This window comes from Vigna umbellata, chromosome 8 (assembly GCF_029865625.1).
Source record: "Vigna umbellata cultivar VRB3 chromosome 8, Vumbellata_1.0, whole genome shotgun sequence".
Lineage (NCBI taxonomy): Eukaryota > Viridiplantae > Streptophyta > Magnoliopsida > Fabales > Fabaceae > Vigna > Vigna umbellata.
The window spans coordinates 32,420,451-32,434,717 of NC_142172.1; the positions used below are offsets into that span (position 1 = coordinate 32,420,451).

Here is a 14,267-nt window from a genome sequence, read left to right on the forward strand (position 1 = left end):
ACAACAGTTACTATTTACTAATTTTATTATTTTTTAGTATATTTTATTTTATTATTATTTTAAATATATTTTTAAATTTAATTATTTGTCTCTAATAATAAATTATATAATAATTTTTTATTATTTATAAGCAAAAGATAAATTTACGTACATGTGATTCTATTACTATATAATGTGTTTCTACTACTCTATACTAATAATAATTACTTTTAAATAAATTATCCACGTTAATTCCGAATTTTGAATATGCAGCTGCATTTAAATAATTTTCTCATAATTTCTAAAAGTTCCAAACGTAGAATAATAATCGAAATCATGTCATGCATTATATGTTTTTTTCAAACAAAAGATTTTCTGAAAAAAAATTTACAAGCATAGAAATTTAATAATAGTCCTATTTATATATTATTATGGTGATATTTTTTCAATTTTACTGATATTTTAGTAATTTTTATTTATATAATATGATAATGAGATATGTTTGAGTTTACTGTTATTCATAACTTCTCTATGCTTAGAAAATTATTGTAAGAGATGAAAACAAAATAAAAACATTACACTACTATTATGATTAGCAATTGAAATTAGTAATAAAACAACAATATTCTATCTTTCTTCTTTTGAATTTTTAAATAAATTTATTCAAACATGTAAAACAGTTAATAAAACAGTTACTATTTATTCAAAAGTATTTTTCTTTTAAAAGAACAACAAAAATACTTATAAATTTATTGCCTTAATTTAATATTTTGAAAAGCATCAGTTAATAATAAGGAAATAAATTACAAATTTATTATTTTATGATTTTTATTAATTTTGAGAGATTAATTATTTTAGAGAATAATCCAACTCTTAATATTAATTTAACTTACCATTTAATTTTAGAGATTAAATTAATTTGTGGTAAACACTATTTGATTGCTTTATTAATTTCATTAACCCATTCTACTTATAATGATTCTTTTGAAAATTAAAAACTAAATAAACTATAAATCTTTATTTAGTTAAAACTCTCACACTATTTTATTATGAAAGGAACCCACATCTTTATTTATTTATTGCATTGATCTTATTCAATGCTGATAGTGTTTAAAACATCAAAATACATGTCAATAAAAAATAAACAAAATTAATTAGACTTTATCTAATCACTTTAATTATTAACTAAATTTATGAAGACTTAAAAGTTACATAAAAAAATATGAAGAATGTATAACTGTAAATTTTGTCCACATAAATATTCTAAGACAAATTATTGAGCTCACTGATTTATTTGACATGCTAATTTGAGAACAAAATAATAATATAAATTATTAAAGTGTCTATTCATTTGTTTGTAATTTTTCACGTGTCGTTGTAAATATTATAAATATATATGATTTTTGGAACTATAAAAAAACGAGAGCACTAAAGAAGGCGCCTAAAACACACATGCCGCGGTGGCCAATTAATAGTTGTTACCATTTCAATACAGTGAGTTTGAACTTTGAAGTTTGAACGGTCAAAAGTGATGGGAAAACTAGGTTACATTTTTCTATATTTTATTTACTCCAAAATACACAATTATTTAATTATTTAATTAATTATTTAATTAATAATAAATAAATAAATAGTTAGAATGGGTTGGTTTTCTTCTTTGACTGTCACCAGCGCATTATAGCACACCACACAAAAAAGCAGAGAACAACTGTTACTCACACAAATCCAAACACGCCATGGGTATGCCTCTCATGGATCTAACCCTCTCTTCCTTCTAACCGCCCTTTTCGCCTCCTTCTTTTCCATTCCAAACTCTAGATTCCTTATCTCTCTATTTTCTCCTCTTCATTTTCTTCCTCTTCCGTCGAACTTTTCTTTTCTCCGACGTCGCTGCTTTTCTTTCTGCTTTTCCTGTGTTTTGAACGCTCTGCGTTTGTTAATTTTGTTTTGTGTGTTCGGATCGTGTTATTTCACCTTCAGTTGCGGGGATCTTCGGTTTAGGTTTGTTTAGGGATTTTTTTTTTGTTGCCTGTTTCTGTTTCTGTTGGAGTTTTCGGATGGATTTGTGGCGTTCTGTGAGATTGATGGAGTTTTATGTTGCTTTAATGTTTTCCTTTTTCACATAATGGATATTTATTTATGGACAAAAGGGATTTGCGTTTTTTGTTTCTTTAATTCGTTTTCGAACGGTGCTACTTTCCTATTTGGTTCAGTTTTTATTATGTCTGTTGATTCCAGTTTTAATGCTTAAATTAAAAAAAAAAAGTTGTCCATTTTTTTTAATTATGGTGTGATTGTTCATTCTGGCAGGTGTATGAGTGGTTTTTGAGCAGAAGTTAACGGAGAAAGGGATTCAGTGAAGATGACATCCGTTGGTGTGGCGCCAACTTCGGGTTTGAGAGAAGCTAGTGGGCATGGAGCAGCAGGTGTTGATAGGTTGCCGGAGGAGATGAACGATATGAAAATTAGGGATGATAGAGTATGAATATTTGCACCTTTTTCTTATTTTAGCTTTATTTCAGGAATGTCTTTGTGGTTGATTTTGAATTCAAGCTAAGTTACTTTCAATTTTCTTCGTCTTTTAGGAAATGGAAGCCACTGTTGTTGATGGCAATGGAACGGAGACCGGACATATCATCGTGACTACCATTGGGGGTAGAAATGGTCAGCCGAAGCAGGTATACGTTCTCTCTTAATTTTTCTACTGTCTGTTAAATGTGTACGTGCCATCTCACTTGCTGTGTTTACCATGAAAGGCTGTAAACAATCAATGCTCCAGTTTCATATATTATTTATGCAAATGTTTTCTCAATTTCTATAGCTGCTGTGATTTAGAATATTGATATTTGAATTGAGAATGATTGTGTTTGACCTTGAAGTCAAAAAATGAAAAAATAATTCTCAAAATTTGGCTATGATGCCGAGTCACTGTTTGCTGACTATAATCTTTTTATGTCCATTCCCATAACTTCTTGCTGTGTGCAACTTGTTTTGTCGTGTCTTACCTGGTTGGCGATATCATTGCTGTCTGGTTTCATGAAGCTCATGATGCTATTGGATAGGATGAGAATGCCGTGATCTTGTGATGCACCTTTTTACGGTGTCTTACATAACTCCTTGCTGTGACGTGTTTTGTCGCTTCTTTTGATTGGCGATTATTCTTGCCAATTGGTTTCATGGTATTGTTGGATAGGATGATAGTGCCCCGATGTAGTTTGTGATATTCTATTTAACAGTCTACTGTACTCCTCGCCACTTTTTTCTATGTATGTTTATTACTTCAACATAAATTTATATCCTTGTTAATATTTCAGACTATAAGCTACATGGCAGAACGTGTTGTAGGTCATGGATCGTTTGGTGTTGTCTTCCAGGTAAAATCATGTTTATAGTTGACTAAATGAGATGCGTTTCTTTAGCCTTTTTAACTCAATTGAAGATAATTGTTCCCTTAGTTCTGACATTGTGTATGATTATAGGCTAAGTGCTTGGAAACTGGTGAAACCGTGGCTATCAAAAAGGTTCTTCAAGACAAGAGGTACAAGAATCGGGAGCTGCAAACAATGCGCCTTCTTGACCACCCAAATGTTGTCTCTTTGAAGCACTGTTTCTTTTCAACAACTGAAAAGGATGAACTCTACCTTAATTTGGTACTTGAGTATGTTCCTGAAACAGTTAATCGTGTGATCAAACATTACAACAAGTTGAACCAAAGGATGCCTCTGATATATGTGAAACTCTATACATACCAGGTATGCTTGTTGTCCTTCCTGAATTCAGCTTTCATCTATGTTCAGGCTTTAACAATAATTTTGATATATTGCAGATCTTTAGGGCATTATCTTATATTCATCGTTGTATTGGAGTTTGCCATCGGGATATCAAGCCTCAAAATCTATTGGTATGGCCTTTGTTTGGTTATTTATCTGGATTTTATTTTGGTTCTCATGCTTCATAGCTATGGTTGTGTTTAGGGTGGCTAAAAGATAGGAAATGACGAATTGAAACTCTGATGATTGGACTGTTAGGTGGAAGATACTAATTGGATGTTTTTCTGCGCAGGTCAATCCACACACACACCAGGTTAAATTATGTGACTTTGGAAGTGCAAAGGTTTTGGTATGTTACATATATATCTCTGCTTTTCTGCCTCTTCCTCAAATAATTTCTTTTCATTTAAACTTCTTTTTTCCTGAGCTAGTGATAGGGAATAGCAGCTAGATTGTCAGCTTTATTTTTCCTTACTTAGTTTGGACTTTGACAGGTAAAAGGCGAACCAAATATATCATACATATGTTCTAGATATTACAGAGCACCTGAGCTTATATTTGGAGCAACTGAATATACTACAGCCATTGACATCTGGTCTGTTGGATGTGTCTTAGCTGAGCTGCTGCTTGGACAGGTTGGTGGCTGTTGCTGTGATCTCTTTTACTTTTGTGGTTTAGCATATTTAACTAAAATCAATATTTTCTTTTTACACAGCCTTTGTTCCCTGGTGAGAGTGGAGTTGATCAGCTTGTTGAGATTATAAAGGTAATCTTCTGATGTTTAACTTGTTTCACTACTGTTGTACATGTTTCTTATTTGCAAATGTTTCGAACTGTCAATCTCATTTTTCTGTAGTTTTTAATATTGAAATGACCTATTTGATGATTTGATCCATTATACAGGCATGTGAATGATACCATTTGTTGTTTGTGTTGATAGGTTCTCGGCACTCCAACAAGGGAAGAGATTAAATGCATGAACCCTAACTATACAGAATTTAAATTCCCACAGATTAAAGCACATCCATGGCACAAGGTATCCCAAATAAATTTAATAGCATTTCATGCTTTATTCTTGAGCTCATCATATTAACGCATTTAAAAATCTTTATTGAACACTGTACTAACATATATTTGATGTTTTTCTTCTACTAGATCTTCCACAAGCGCATGCCTCCAGAGGCTGTTGATCTGGTATCAAGACTACTACAATACTCCCCTAACTTGCGGTGCACAGCTGTGAGTATCTAACTTGTCAAACGTTTAGTATCTCACTTTAGGAAAAATATAGCATTGGTTCCCTCTTTCAGATAATAGTTTTGCAAGATTCTGTTTGGCAATGACTGTTTTTCATCTTCTGATAATGTCTGTGTAATTTGAGATTTTGCTTTATGTGGTTCAGTTAGATGCTCTGACGCATCCTTTCTTTGATGAGCTTCGTGATCCAAATACTCGCTTGCCAAATGGCCGATTCCTTCCACCACTATTTAATTTTAAATCTCATGGTATGTTGACTTTGGAATAGGCTATTGTGTTTGTGACTCCGCTCGTTTTTTCTTTTCATTAAATAGTTTTTTGCTGAATTTTTGTATGTTATCTGTGCATGTGTACCAGAACTGAAAGGAGTCCCAGCTGAGATTTTGGTGAAATTGGTTCCAGAACATGCGAGGAAGCAATGCCCGTTTCTTGGCTTGTGAAAGTTTAACAGAACTTCAAGTGTTTCCGTATGAGAATGCTGCGCTTTCTTCTATTTGATGATATGATATGATATTTGTTGGTATCTTTATTGTATTCGGTTGCCCTGTAAAAGCAGATCTAGAGATACATGCTACTCCTTATTACCCAACCCCCGAAGGGTATGCAGAATACCCTGTTTCCTGTATCACAGCAGATTGTAACATACAATAGAAGACAAATGTCTGCAATTATCTAAATGTGGCATCAGTATTTGTATTTGTTGAGACAATGATGGGTTGTTTAATTTAGTTAATGCTTAACGTGGTGGTTGGAAGTTGTAGTGGCCTTGTCTGTGCATTGTTTATTTTCCATTCTTTAGGTAGTCTCTGGCCGAACGACATGGGACGAAGTCTCGGGCTTGTCTTCAATGAATTGGCTCGATTGACAAATATTAAACGTAGTAAGTGAAAGCGATATTTCTCATAGTTTAATCAAACAGTTAGAATAGAAGACTGGCTCTTTGTTTATTTTCTATTCGAGGCTGAGGTGTCTGAGTGGACTGATGCGGACACTGAAAAAAGAATTTGGATGTGTCTCTTGCCATATGTACAAAGAATATATACAAGAATATATACAAGCGCGTTCTGGTAAGTCACAATTTGCTTTGTTGTTTTATTCTCTCTTTCCCCTACGTTAAGAATATCTTCGTCAACGGAGGCTATATTTTCCATGAGGCATTTTCATGTTAATAGCTATTCTTTAACAACTTTGAATCTCAGTATTCATCAGCTACTTTGGTTAAGGGGTCTAACGTCAATTTGGTTGTTTCTGTCGTTGGCTTCTTTCTTAGCATATGGGATGACTATTGACCACTATTTTCTTGCATCTAATTTTTTGTCTCTAATGATGTAAAAGTGAAAGTAAGTTTTCATTTTATAGATTAGAATAATTTTTTCATCGTAATCATATGTTTCCCGTTCTTTTTTTAATATAAAGTCAAGCAAAATATCTTTACTCTTTATGTAACTCTAATCAGAGGATTTTTTTTATTCAGATTCCTTGGTTATTTATTAAAAACTCAAATTTCAATCAATAGAAAGTGCAATGAAATATTTTATAAATCACTTGCTAGAAAACGTTTTATTATCTAAACTAATTTTTAATGTATATTTTAAATAAAATAATTTTGTTCCGTGTTTTTCATTCAACGTAAATTTAGATATTTTGATAAGATAAATTATAAGCTAATCAAATAAATTATAAGTTGGCTGATATAAACAGTCAAACATGTTTTTCGATAAATATTAGTAAATAATACATTATATTGTTAATAGAAATTCCAACACCTAGCTATCATTTTCTCCAAAAAGATATATAAAATATAATGTGTTTCGTTAATAAATATAAATAATTTATTACATTTCTAGTTAATATATAATTAGAAAAATACTAAAAGTCGGTGGCCAAGCCGTAGAGATATGGAGAAGTTTCCGTGAAATTTAATTTATCTACTTGATCTCGCTTATAATAAAATAATAGAATTTGTTAATTTATTTAGACTGAAAGCGAAGGTGGTGGTTGAGTAAGTGCGAGGGTGAAGATGCCAGCAAGAAAATATTACTGCGACTACTGTGACAAGCAATTCCAAGACACACCAGCTGATCGGAAACGACACGTTAATGGTATTCAACACCTCCAAGCCAAAGCTCGCTGGTACGATTCCTTCAATCAACACCACCAACAAATCCCTAATCCTCCCCTTTGCTTTCACTTCCTCAACACGGTACGTTTCCTTACGTTACCACTTCTCTTCCTTTTTCAATTTTCATTTCTCATTCACTCTCTCTATTTTAGGGTTTTTGCCGTTACGGCCACTCTTGCAAGTACCTTCATCCCACTCCCAACAATACTACACAGCACGCTCCAATTCCCTTACCAGGTAATTAACCAATCGCTTATCACTTTCTGCCCTTCAGTTCGTCTCCTATATGAAAGTTAGTCAAACAACAACTACAACTAATTTTACGAATACGTCGTTTAATGATGTACAAATATTATATATATGTGCAATTCTGCATGCAGGGAATGTGGTAGGAGTGTCATTGGGAAATTTGCCCCCGTCGTTGCAGCCTCCGCCGGAGGCTGGATATCCCCATCTCCCCTTTGTGGATTGGGGATAGATTTGCAGCTATTGAGTCCCTGTGTGTAGGGAAGAACTCTGTTCATTTTTCTTTGTTATTATTATTATATTATTATTTAACTTTTTATCTCCCATCACATAACCCCACAACTTATTTGGAGTTTTCATGTATCAAACGCTATCCAAATCTATCTTAATGTTCAATCAATACTAATATAATATAATTTGATAGTGGACCGCTGATTTTGCTTTGGCACATTACCAAGTTAAAGGCATGCCAGCTTCTTCATTTGTAAGCATTCTCCACCTCATTATTATCTAAATATTATAGCTTGAGGACAAAATACTTCTGATTGATGTCTAATTAATCTTTCAAATTACATTTTAATAATAAAACAATCCTACGAAACTTAATAGGAAGATGCAGTCGTAAAATTTGTTAGGATTAGATCATCTTTATGCTTCGTTCAGGAACTAAATTAATAGCAACTCATTTAAAGAACAAATTAGTTATTCACATCAGACGGCTGCCTGCCTGGAAAACTTTTGGTGGCAGTCATGTCAAATTCATAAATTATAAACAGTAGTTTTGATTAATAGAGTGGGCACCAAATGTTGTCAGCTCACAAGGACACATCTATTGAAAAATTGGGTATTAATAGCTCCACAGAACGAGTTCTTTAATACCCAAAACAAGGTTTTGAAAAGGTAGGTTAGTGGTTGTCAAGATTTTTAGGATTTTCATCATAGTTGCAGAATCACAATTGTAATTGCTTTGCTAATTTTTGTTAGCAATTTTTTTGTACTATTAAAATTGATTGGCGACAAAGTTGACCCATTCCCAATTCAAGAAGACCTTGACATGAAACTATTGGTTGGTGACGGAGTTTACCTATCCCCAAGTTAAAACCTTGACACGGAACAATTAGTTGGCGGCGGAGTTGAGCCATCCCCAAGCCAATATTGGTGGTGTATAATGTTTAATAACCCCATCATTCAGCTTTGCTGTATATGACCGATTCCTAAAACAATAGTCAGAAAACATTTGGTTTTGGACTGAAACGCTCAACATCTTCAGAAGAATTTATGAATTTAGAATGATGCGAAACAATTATGTGAATGAAGCATTATATGATCATGTAACTTTTAAGCTTTTTCGATAACAGCAAATCATGAAACTGTTTGTGTAGCCACCAACTAGGAAGAATAATTTGCTTTTTCGCTGCCTGTCCAAATTGAGGTGAAAGTGAATGATGCCAAGTTATTTCACGAAAGTTATTACTTATTACGATTAATTTAGTGATGATAAATTTGAATAATTTGCATAAGCTAGTATCTGCATCCAGAGAAGGGTCCTCAACTATGATTTTAGCCTTCTGCTTTCCATTTTTAGGTTTCCTTTTCATCATTAAAAATGGAAAAATGCGTCTTAGAATGAAATGATGTATAATAAAATAGCATTATAGTATTATGTACTGGAACCCTATTTAGGCAAACGAATTATGGTTTGGGGGAAAAAGAAATAACATTAAAGCACACACCATGCGACCAGAGTACCCTCAACTCCTTTCGATCATTATATAGACTCTATTCAACATTTGTGATAGAAGAATGGATCAAACTAGAAACGGATAGAATGAAAAGAACACACAAAAAAAAATATACAAATTAGCCTACCCTTCACTTAAATAAGTGAGATACACAAACTTTAAATATTTGAGCATATTCTCCATATAAAAAGCAGTAGAAAAATCCAAAAAATCTCTTATTCGGTTGCCAAAACAACAATCTCATCGAATTTCAAATTTCCTCATATTGTTGACTTAATCAACACATCACCATCATTATCATTAATATAAGTATTTGCTAACTTTAACAACTTAAGATCTAAAGCTTCTTATATATATTGATATCACATCAATATGTTTAAATATTGAATAAAAATTCAAACTCTTTCCAAAATGAAGATGAATAACACTTTGACTATCTACTTATGTAGATATTTTTTCTTGAACAAAACCAAACTTGTGTAATAATTTCTTCATCTATAACATCTTCTTACATGTTTTTGTAATAAAATTCTGGTTCTTTACCATTTGTCAAAATCACAAACTCGTAAGCAAAGTACATATTAGATGGTATCTTCTCCATGTTAGACCTCTTGGGTTGAACTTAAGAAGGTTTAGTAGCATCACTAATTTTTTTATCCTGTGACACTTCATGTCCCTCTTCATCATCATATCCATGAATAAGGACATCGATCCATCTTTATAGTCATAGTCATGTTGTTCTTCATTCTAAACACCTACATAAAAAATATTGATATATGTCAGTCAAAATCTTGTGCTCCTTGACTATATATCTCGTTAATGTCTTTAATGGTTTTTCCATGAGTTTCTTATCACAACTTGTTACAAACTTTGTTATTTTGTTCCATTGGCTTTTTATTTTTAGTTCATTTTCCCGTTCTACTAATAATAATTTTCTTTATTTAAATAAGTCATTTTTGTAAATGTCGCAAAAGACAATACTTTAACTAAGGAACTTTGACACACTTTGAAGGGAAAATAATAATAATTCAATAACAAAGCAAAGAGGAATGAAATAATTATTTTCTCAACTTGTAAGAATATGTGAGGAGTACCAATAAAAAGTAGATGACAAAAAAACCAAATGAACAAGAGCATATGAAACACAAACTTTTAAGTTAGAAAGCCCTCAATGTAAAGATAAATATCATAATCAACAAGAGTCTCCAGCAAATCCATAACCAATATACATAATCAAAGATAACAACCTTATATGAAAATACCAGTGGTCTGTAGAGTTCTCTGAATGTGCAAGCAAAGTTTTTGTTCGGTTTGCATGTCTAATCACATATTGAAGCTTTTTTGTGTTATTGTTGAATATTACAAGAACTTAAAACCAAGAACAGCCCTTAAATCCATTTCCGAATTGATGTTTGTGTCAAAGTGTCCACACAGAAAAGCTTAAAATAATATCACCAACTGAGTCCCTTCACTCATTAAAAACACAAATGATGTCAACTATTACAATTCTGTCATTTCCAACTGTAACTATTAACTACTTTTCAAGATATTTATGGAAAACAGGCATTGTGGAGCATATGGACACTATTGTCAAACGTTGCCATCACCTTGCGTTTAATGAGAAACTGTAGACAGATTACAATATTACATTCCTGTTCATTCCGAGCTATGTTTATGTTTCACACTTAAATACGAGGAGCTTTTAACCAGAAACAAGAGCAAATGTTCTCAATTTTCAACAGTGTTCCATACTTTTGGAATTCAAGTTTCAGTATATTTGTTTTTCTAGCCATGCTACTTTTTCAAGGATTCCTACCATATCTAATCTCACTTGTTTATAATCAAACCGTATCAAAATCATATGCCACTCAATTTGTTGTTATTGTAGAGTTTCTAACATAAAACCTTTTCGGATACCAAATATATAAAATATATTAGAAATACATTAAAATTTTAAAAGATATTTTAAATTATATATTAATTTATATAAGTATAAAAAATAAAATTGAGACCAAGATTTCCTCTTGTCATCATTGCGCGATATCAGTTAGTATTTCTTTTTTCTATTCAAATTAGCATTTTTAAACACTAGTCTTTTATTTCAGATTGTTGATTGTCATAATTTGTTTGTTTTAAAAATAAACAATTTTATATTTTTTTAAATGAAACGAAAAAATATTTAGTTCCTAAATATATATTTTATTTTAAATCTAACCAATCCATTATCTGAATCTTGTTAGAGAAAGTAATAGTGTAACCGCCATTCCATTTATAGTCTAATTCTATCTTTACGTGGTATACGTATACAACTGAATTCTTTAATTTAAAACATGTATTATACCTTAATATTATATAAATTAATTAAGTTAATATATAAGAGAAAATCAGTAAGAATAATAAAAAATAGTTTAATGTTATTTGTAGAAATTATAAATATAATAAAGAAAGAAAGAAAAAAGATAAATCATTGATAATTTTATATAAAATATTTCAAAATCGTAATTACTTCTGAAAAAAACTTAGTTAATAATTATAAAAAGTAAAATAAAAATAAAAGTTGTGTAAAAAATGTATTATTTATATATAAATATAGATAGATAAATTAATAATAAAGACGAGGGACAACTAATTTTCAATTTATTACTTTGAATCGAGGAGGAGGAGGTGATAGCGTGCTCACGAGTCCTTAACACATATTGCTTTTCTATTGTTATTTTTTGGGTTAAATATGTTTTTCATCCCTTAATTTTTAGTGAAATTTGAAATTAGTCATTCTTTAAAATTTTCGCCTAATTTAGTTCCCAAACTTTAAAAAAAATGTTTGAATTTAGTCTTTTTAACTAAATTTTGTTAGGTTTATTTGATGTTTCAAGTGCGTTTCATGATAGCATGAATTGTTTATACTATTTGACACATTTTTGTTTCAATGTTAACTGAAAAATGTGTTTGAAACATCAAATAAAGTTAACAAAATTTGGTTAAAAGGACTAAATTCACACATTTCTAAAGTTTGGGAACTAAATTGGTTCAAAGTTTTGAAGAGTGACTAATTCTAATTTTCACACATTTGATGTTTTTTATTTGTTTTTTTTAATTTTAAGATAATATTTTTTTTCATACCGTCATTATTAAAGAAGAAAAGTAGTTACAATAACTAAGAGGAAAAAAAAGTAAAAACACTTAAATGTAAGAGTGTTCAAAACTAAAACAATTTAAGTTCAAAAAGCGTATTAAAAGATTTGATCAAAATTACTTATTTATTTATTTTTATAATACATTTTTTCTTAAATTTAAGTGAGTTTGGATCTTGGATTAAAATTCAACAACTCAATTAAACCGCTTATTATATTTAAATATAACGTTTTATGTTTATGATTAATTAAAAAAATAACAATTATATAGAATATTTGTTTTATAATTTGATTGAAGTGTATTTACAATATATCTATATTTGTTAAAAAAATATAAATATTTTATTTTAATTTTTAATTATAATTTTATCTAATTTATTTTAAATACAAGGTAATTTAAAATTATAAAAATAAGACAAATCATTCCAAAATAATTCATAAATATCTACTTAAATTTTATCATTATTAAATGTTTAACGTAAAAAATAATTGATAATGAAAAAAAAAATCAACTCAAACTTTATGTAAAAATATTGGTTTGATTTGATTCCAATTTAATATTATATCAACTTATCTTTATATTTTGTTTGGTGATTATTCAGTGAAAAATTTTACACAACCAGTAATGTAAAAATATTATTTTACATAATCTCATTAGCATTAGTTTAAGAGAAATCAATATAAAAATTGATTCGGTTACAATTTTGTATATATTCTACATTGGTCAGAGAAAATTTAAGTACGTTAGTGAAAGACATGTGTTTGCAAGAGAGTGGACGGTTCAGTTTTGACGGTAGTATTTAAATGAAAATTTCACAATCACGTTCCACTTTCTGCATTCACTATCTCTTCTCCAACTTTCTGAAATCTTTTTTCTCCTTCTTCTCTCTAACTTCTCTCTAGAACTTCACACATTCTCTTCATCTGATCAACAATCAGGTGGTGCTTGAGTTTTCTTGGTGTCAAGAGCTTTCTTTCGAACCAATCAAGTGATTGTTTAAGCTTGTAAGTTCTTCTTCTTCTTAGAAATTCGGTTTCCTGGCACATGCAAGTCATGTTTCTCGTTGCATGTGTTTATCATCTTTTTCTCTTGAAATTCTGATCACATTTCTGGTCTTGTGGTTGATCTATTTTCATCAATCGGTGAACTTTGGGTTTCTAAGATTTCTGGTGGTGAGCAAGTTTCTAAACTGTGAGTTTTTCTGTTCAGTTAAGAGGTAAGAGAAGCTAGTTAATTTAATTATGATTTACTATGTATGAATATGTTGTTTGATGATTATGCATGTGTGTAAAAGTGAATGAATTGGTATTCGACATTGTGGGACGTGTGCATGTGTGGATAATTTGATGTTGGCTTGATTTTTGTGTATTGTCAAGACCTGTGAACTGGTTGAGAAGTTCTACAAATTTATGTAGAAATTCGAGTGCTCATTGTTGAATGCTCGGTCATGTCAGTTAATTGGGCTTAGCGGTATTCGGTTTCGTAGTGATATTATGTCTTAGTATTGTTCGGTTTAATATTGACGTTCAATTTTAAATGTACTCGTTTTCGACCTCGGCAGTCTTCGGGTTGGTATTATCATTCGTTCTTAGTCGTACTATGTTTAGCATTCGATTTTGGTAGTATTCGATGGATTATAGCGTTCGGTCATACACTAGTATTCAGTAGTCATAGCGATCGGCCCGCTCGGTCATATGCTGATTGGCCGCTCGGCTATGTTCAGGTACTCGGTCATTAACTGGGTTTGGTCTTTTTAGTCTTATCGTTCATGACCGTTCGACCTTAGGTGTGTGGATAGTTTCTTGTTAAGTGCTCGGTCTTGTAATAGTAGTTATGCTAGTATTAGCGCTCGGTCATGTACTAGCAGTTATGCTGGTGTTAGTGCTCGGACTTATACTGGTAGTAATGCTAGTGTTAGCGCTCGATCTCGTACTAGCGCTCGTTCTCGGTAGTGCTCGGTGTCGTACTAACACTCATTCTTGTAGTGCTCGGTCTCGTATTAGCACTCGTTTTTAGTAG

At 31.2% G+C, this 14,267-nt stretch overlaps 2 protein-coding genes across 2 annotated transcripts; both read left to right on the top strand.

The window, feature by feature from the left end:
* Nucleotides 1–1,725: 1,725 nt before the first annotated feature.
* LOC124832102 (glycogen synthase kinase-3 homolog MsK-1) lies at nucleotides 1,726–5,766 on the top strand. Its single transcript, XM_047306226.2, has 13 exons — nucleotides 1,726–1,980; nucleotides 2,290–2,458; nucleotides 2,565–2,657; nucleotides 3,294–3,353; nucleotides 3,459–3,731; nucleotides 3,806–3,880; nucleotides 4,042–4,098; nucleotides 4,244–4,384; nucleotides 4,465–4,515; nucleotides 4,690–4,785; nucleotides 4,905–4,988; nucleotides 5,152–5,254; nucleotides 5,364–5,766. The coding sequence occupies exons 2-13, from the start codon at nucleotides 2,342–2,344 to the stop codon at nucleotides 5,444–5,446; spliced, it is 1,233 nt and encodes a 410-aa protein (XP_047162182.1). The 5' UTR covers nucleotides 1,726–1,980; nucleotides 2,290–2,341; the 3' UTR covers nucleotides 5,447–5,766.
* Nucleotides 5,767–6,984: 1,218 nt separating this feature from the next.
* Nucleotides 6,985–7,809, top strand: LOC124832099 (C2H2 and C2HC zinc fingers superfamily protein). Its single transcript, XM_047306223.2, has 3 exons — nucleotides 6,985–7,209; nucleotides 7,281–7,365; nucleotides 7,509–7,809. Exons 1-3 carry the CDS (start codon nucleotides 7,027–7,029, stop codon nucleotides 7,604–7,606), a joined length of 366 nt encoding a protein of 121 aa, XP_047162179.1. The 5' UTR covers nucleotides 6,985–7,026; the 3' UTR covers nucleotides 7,607–7,809.
* Nucleotides 7,810–14,267: the final 6,458 nt, after the last annotated feature.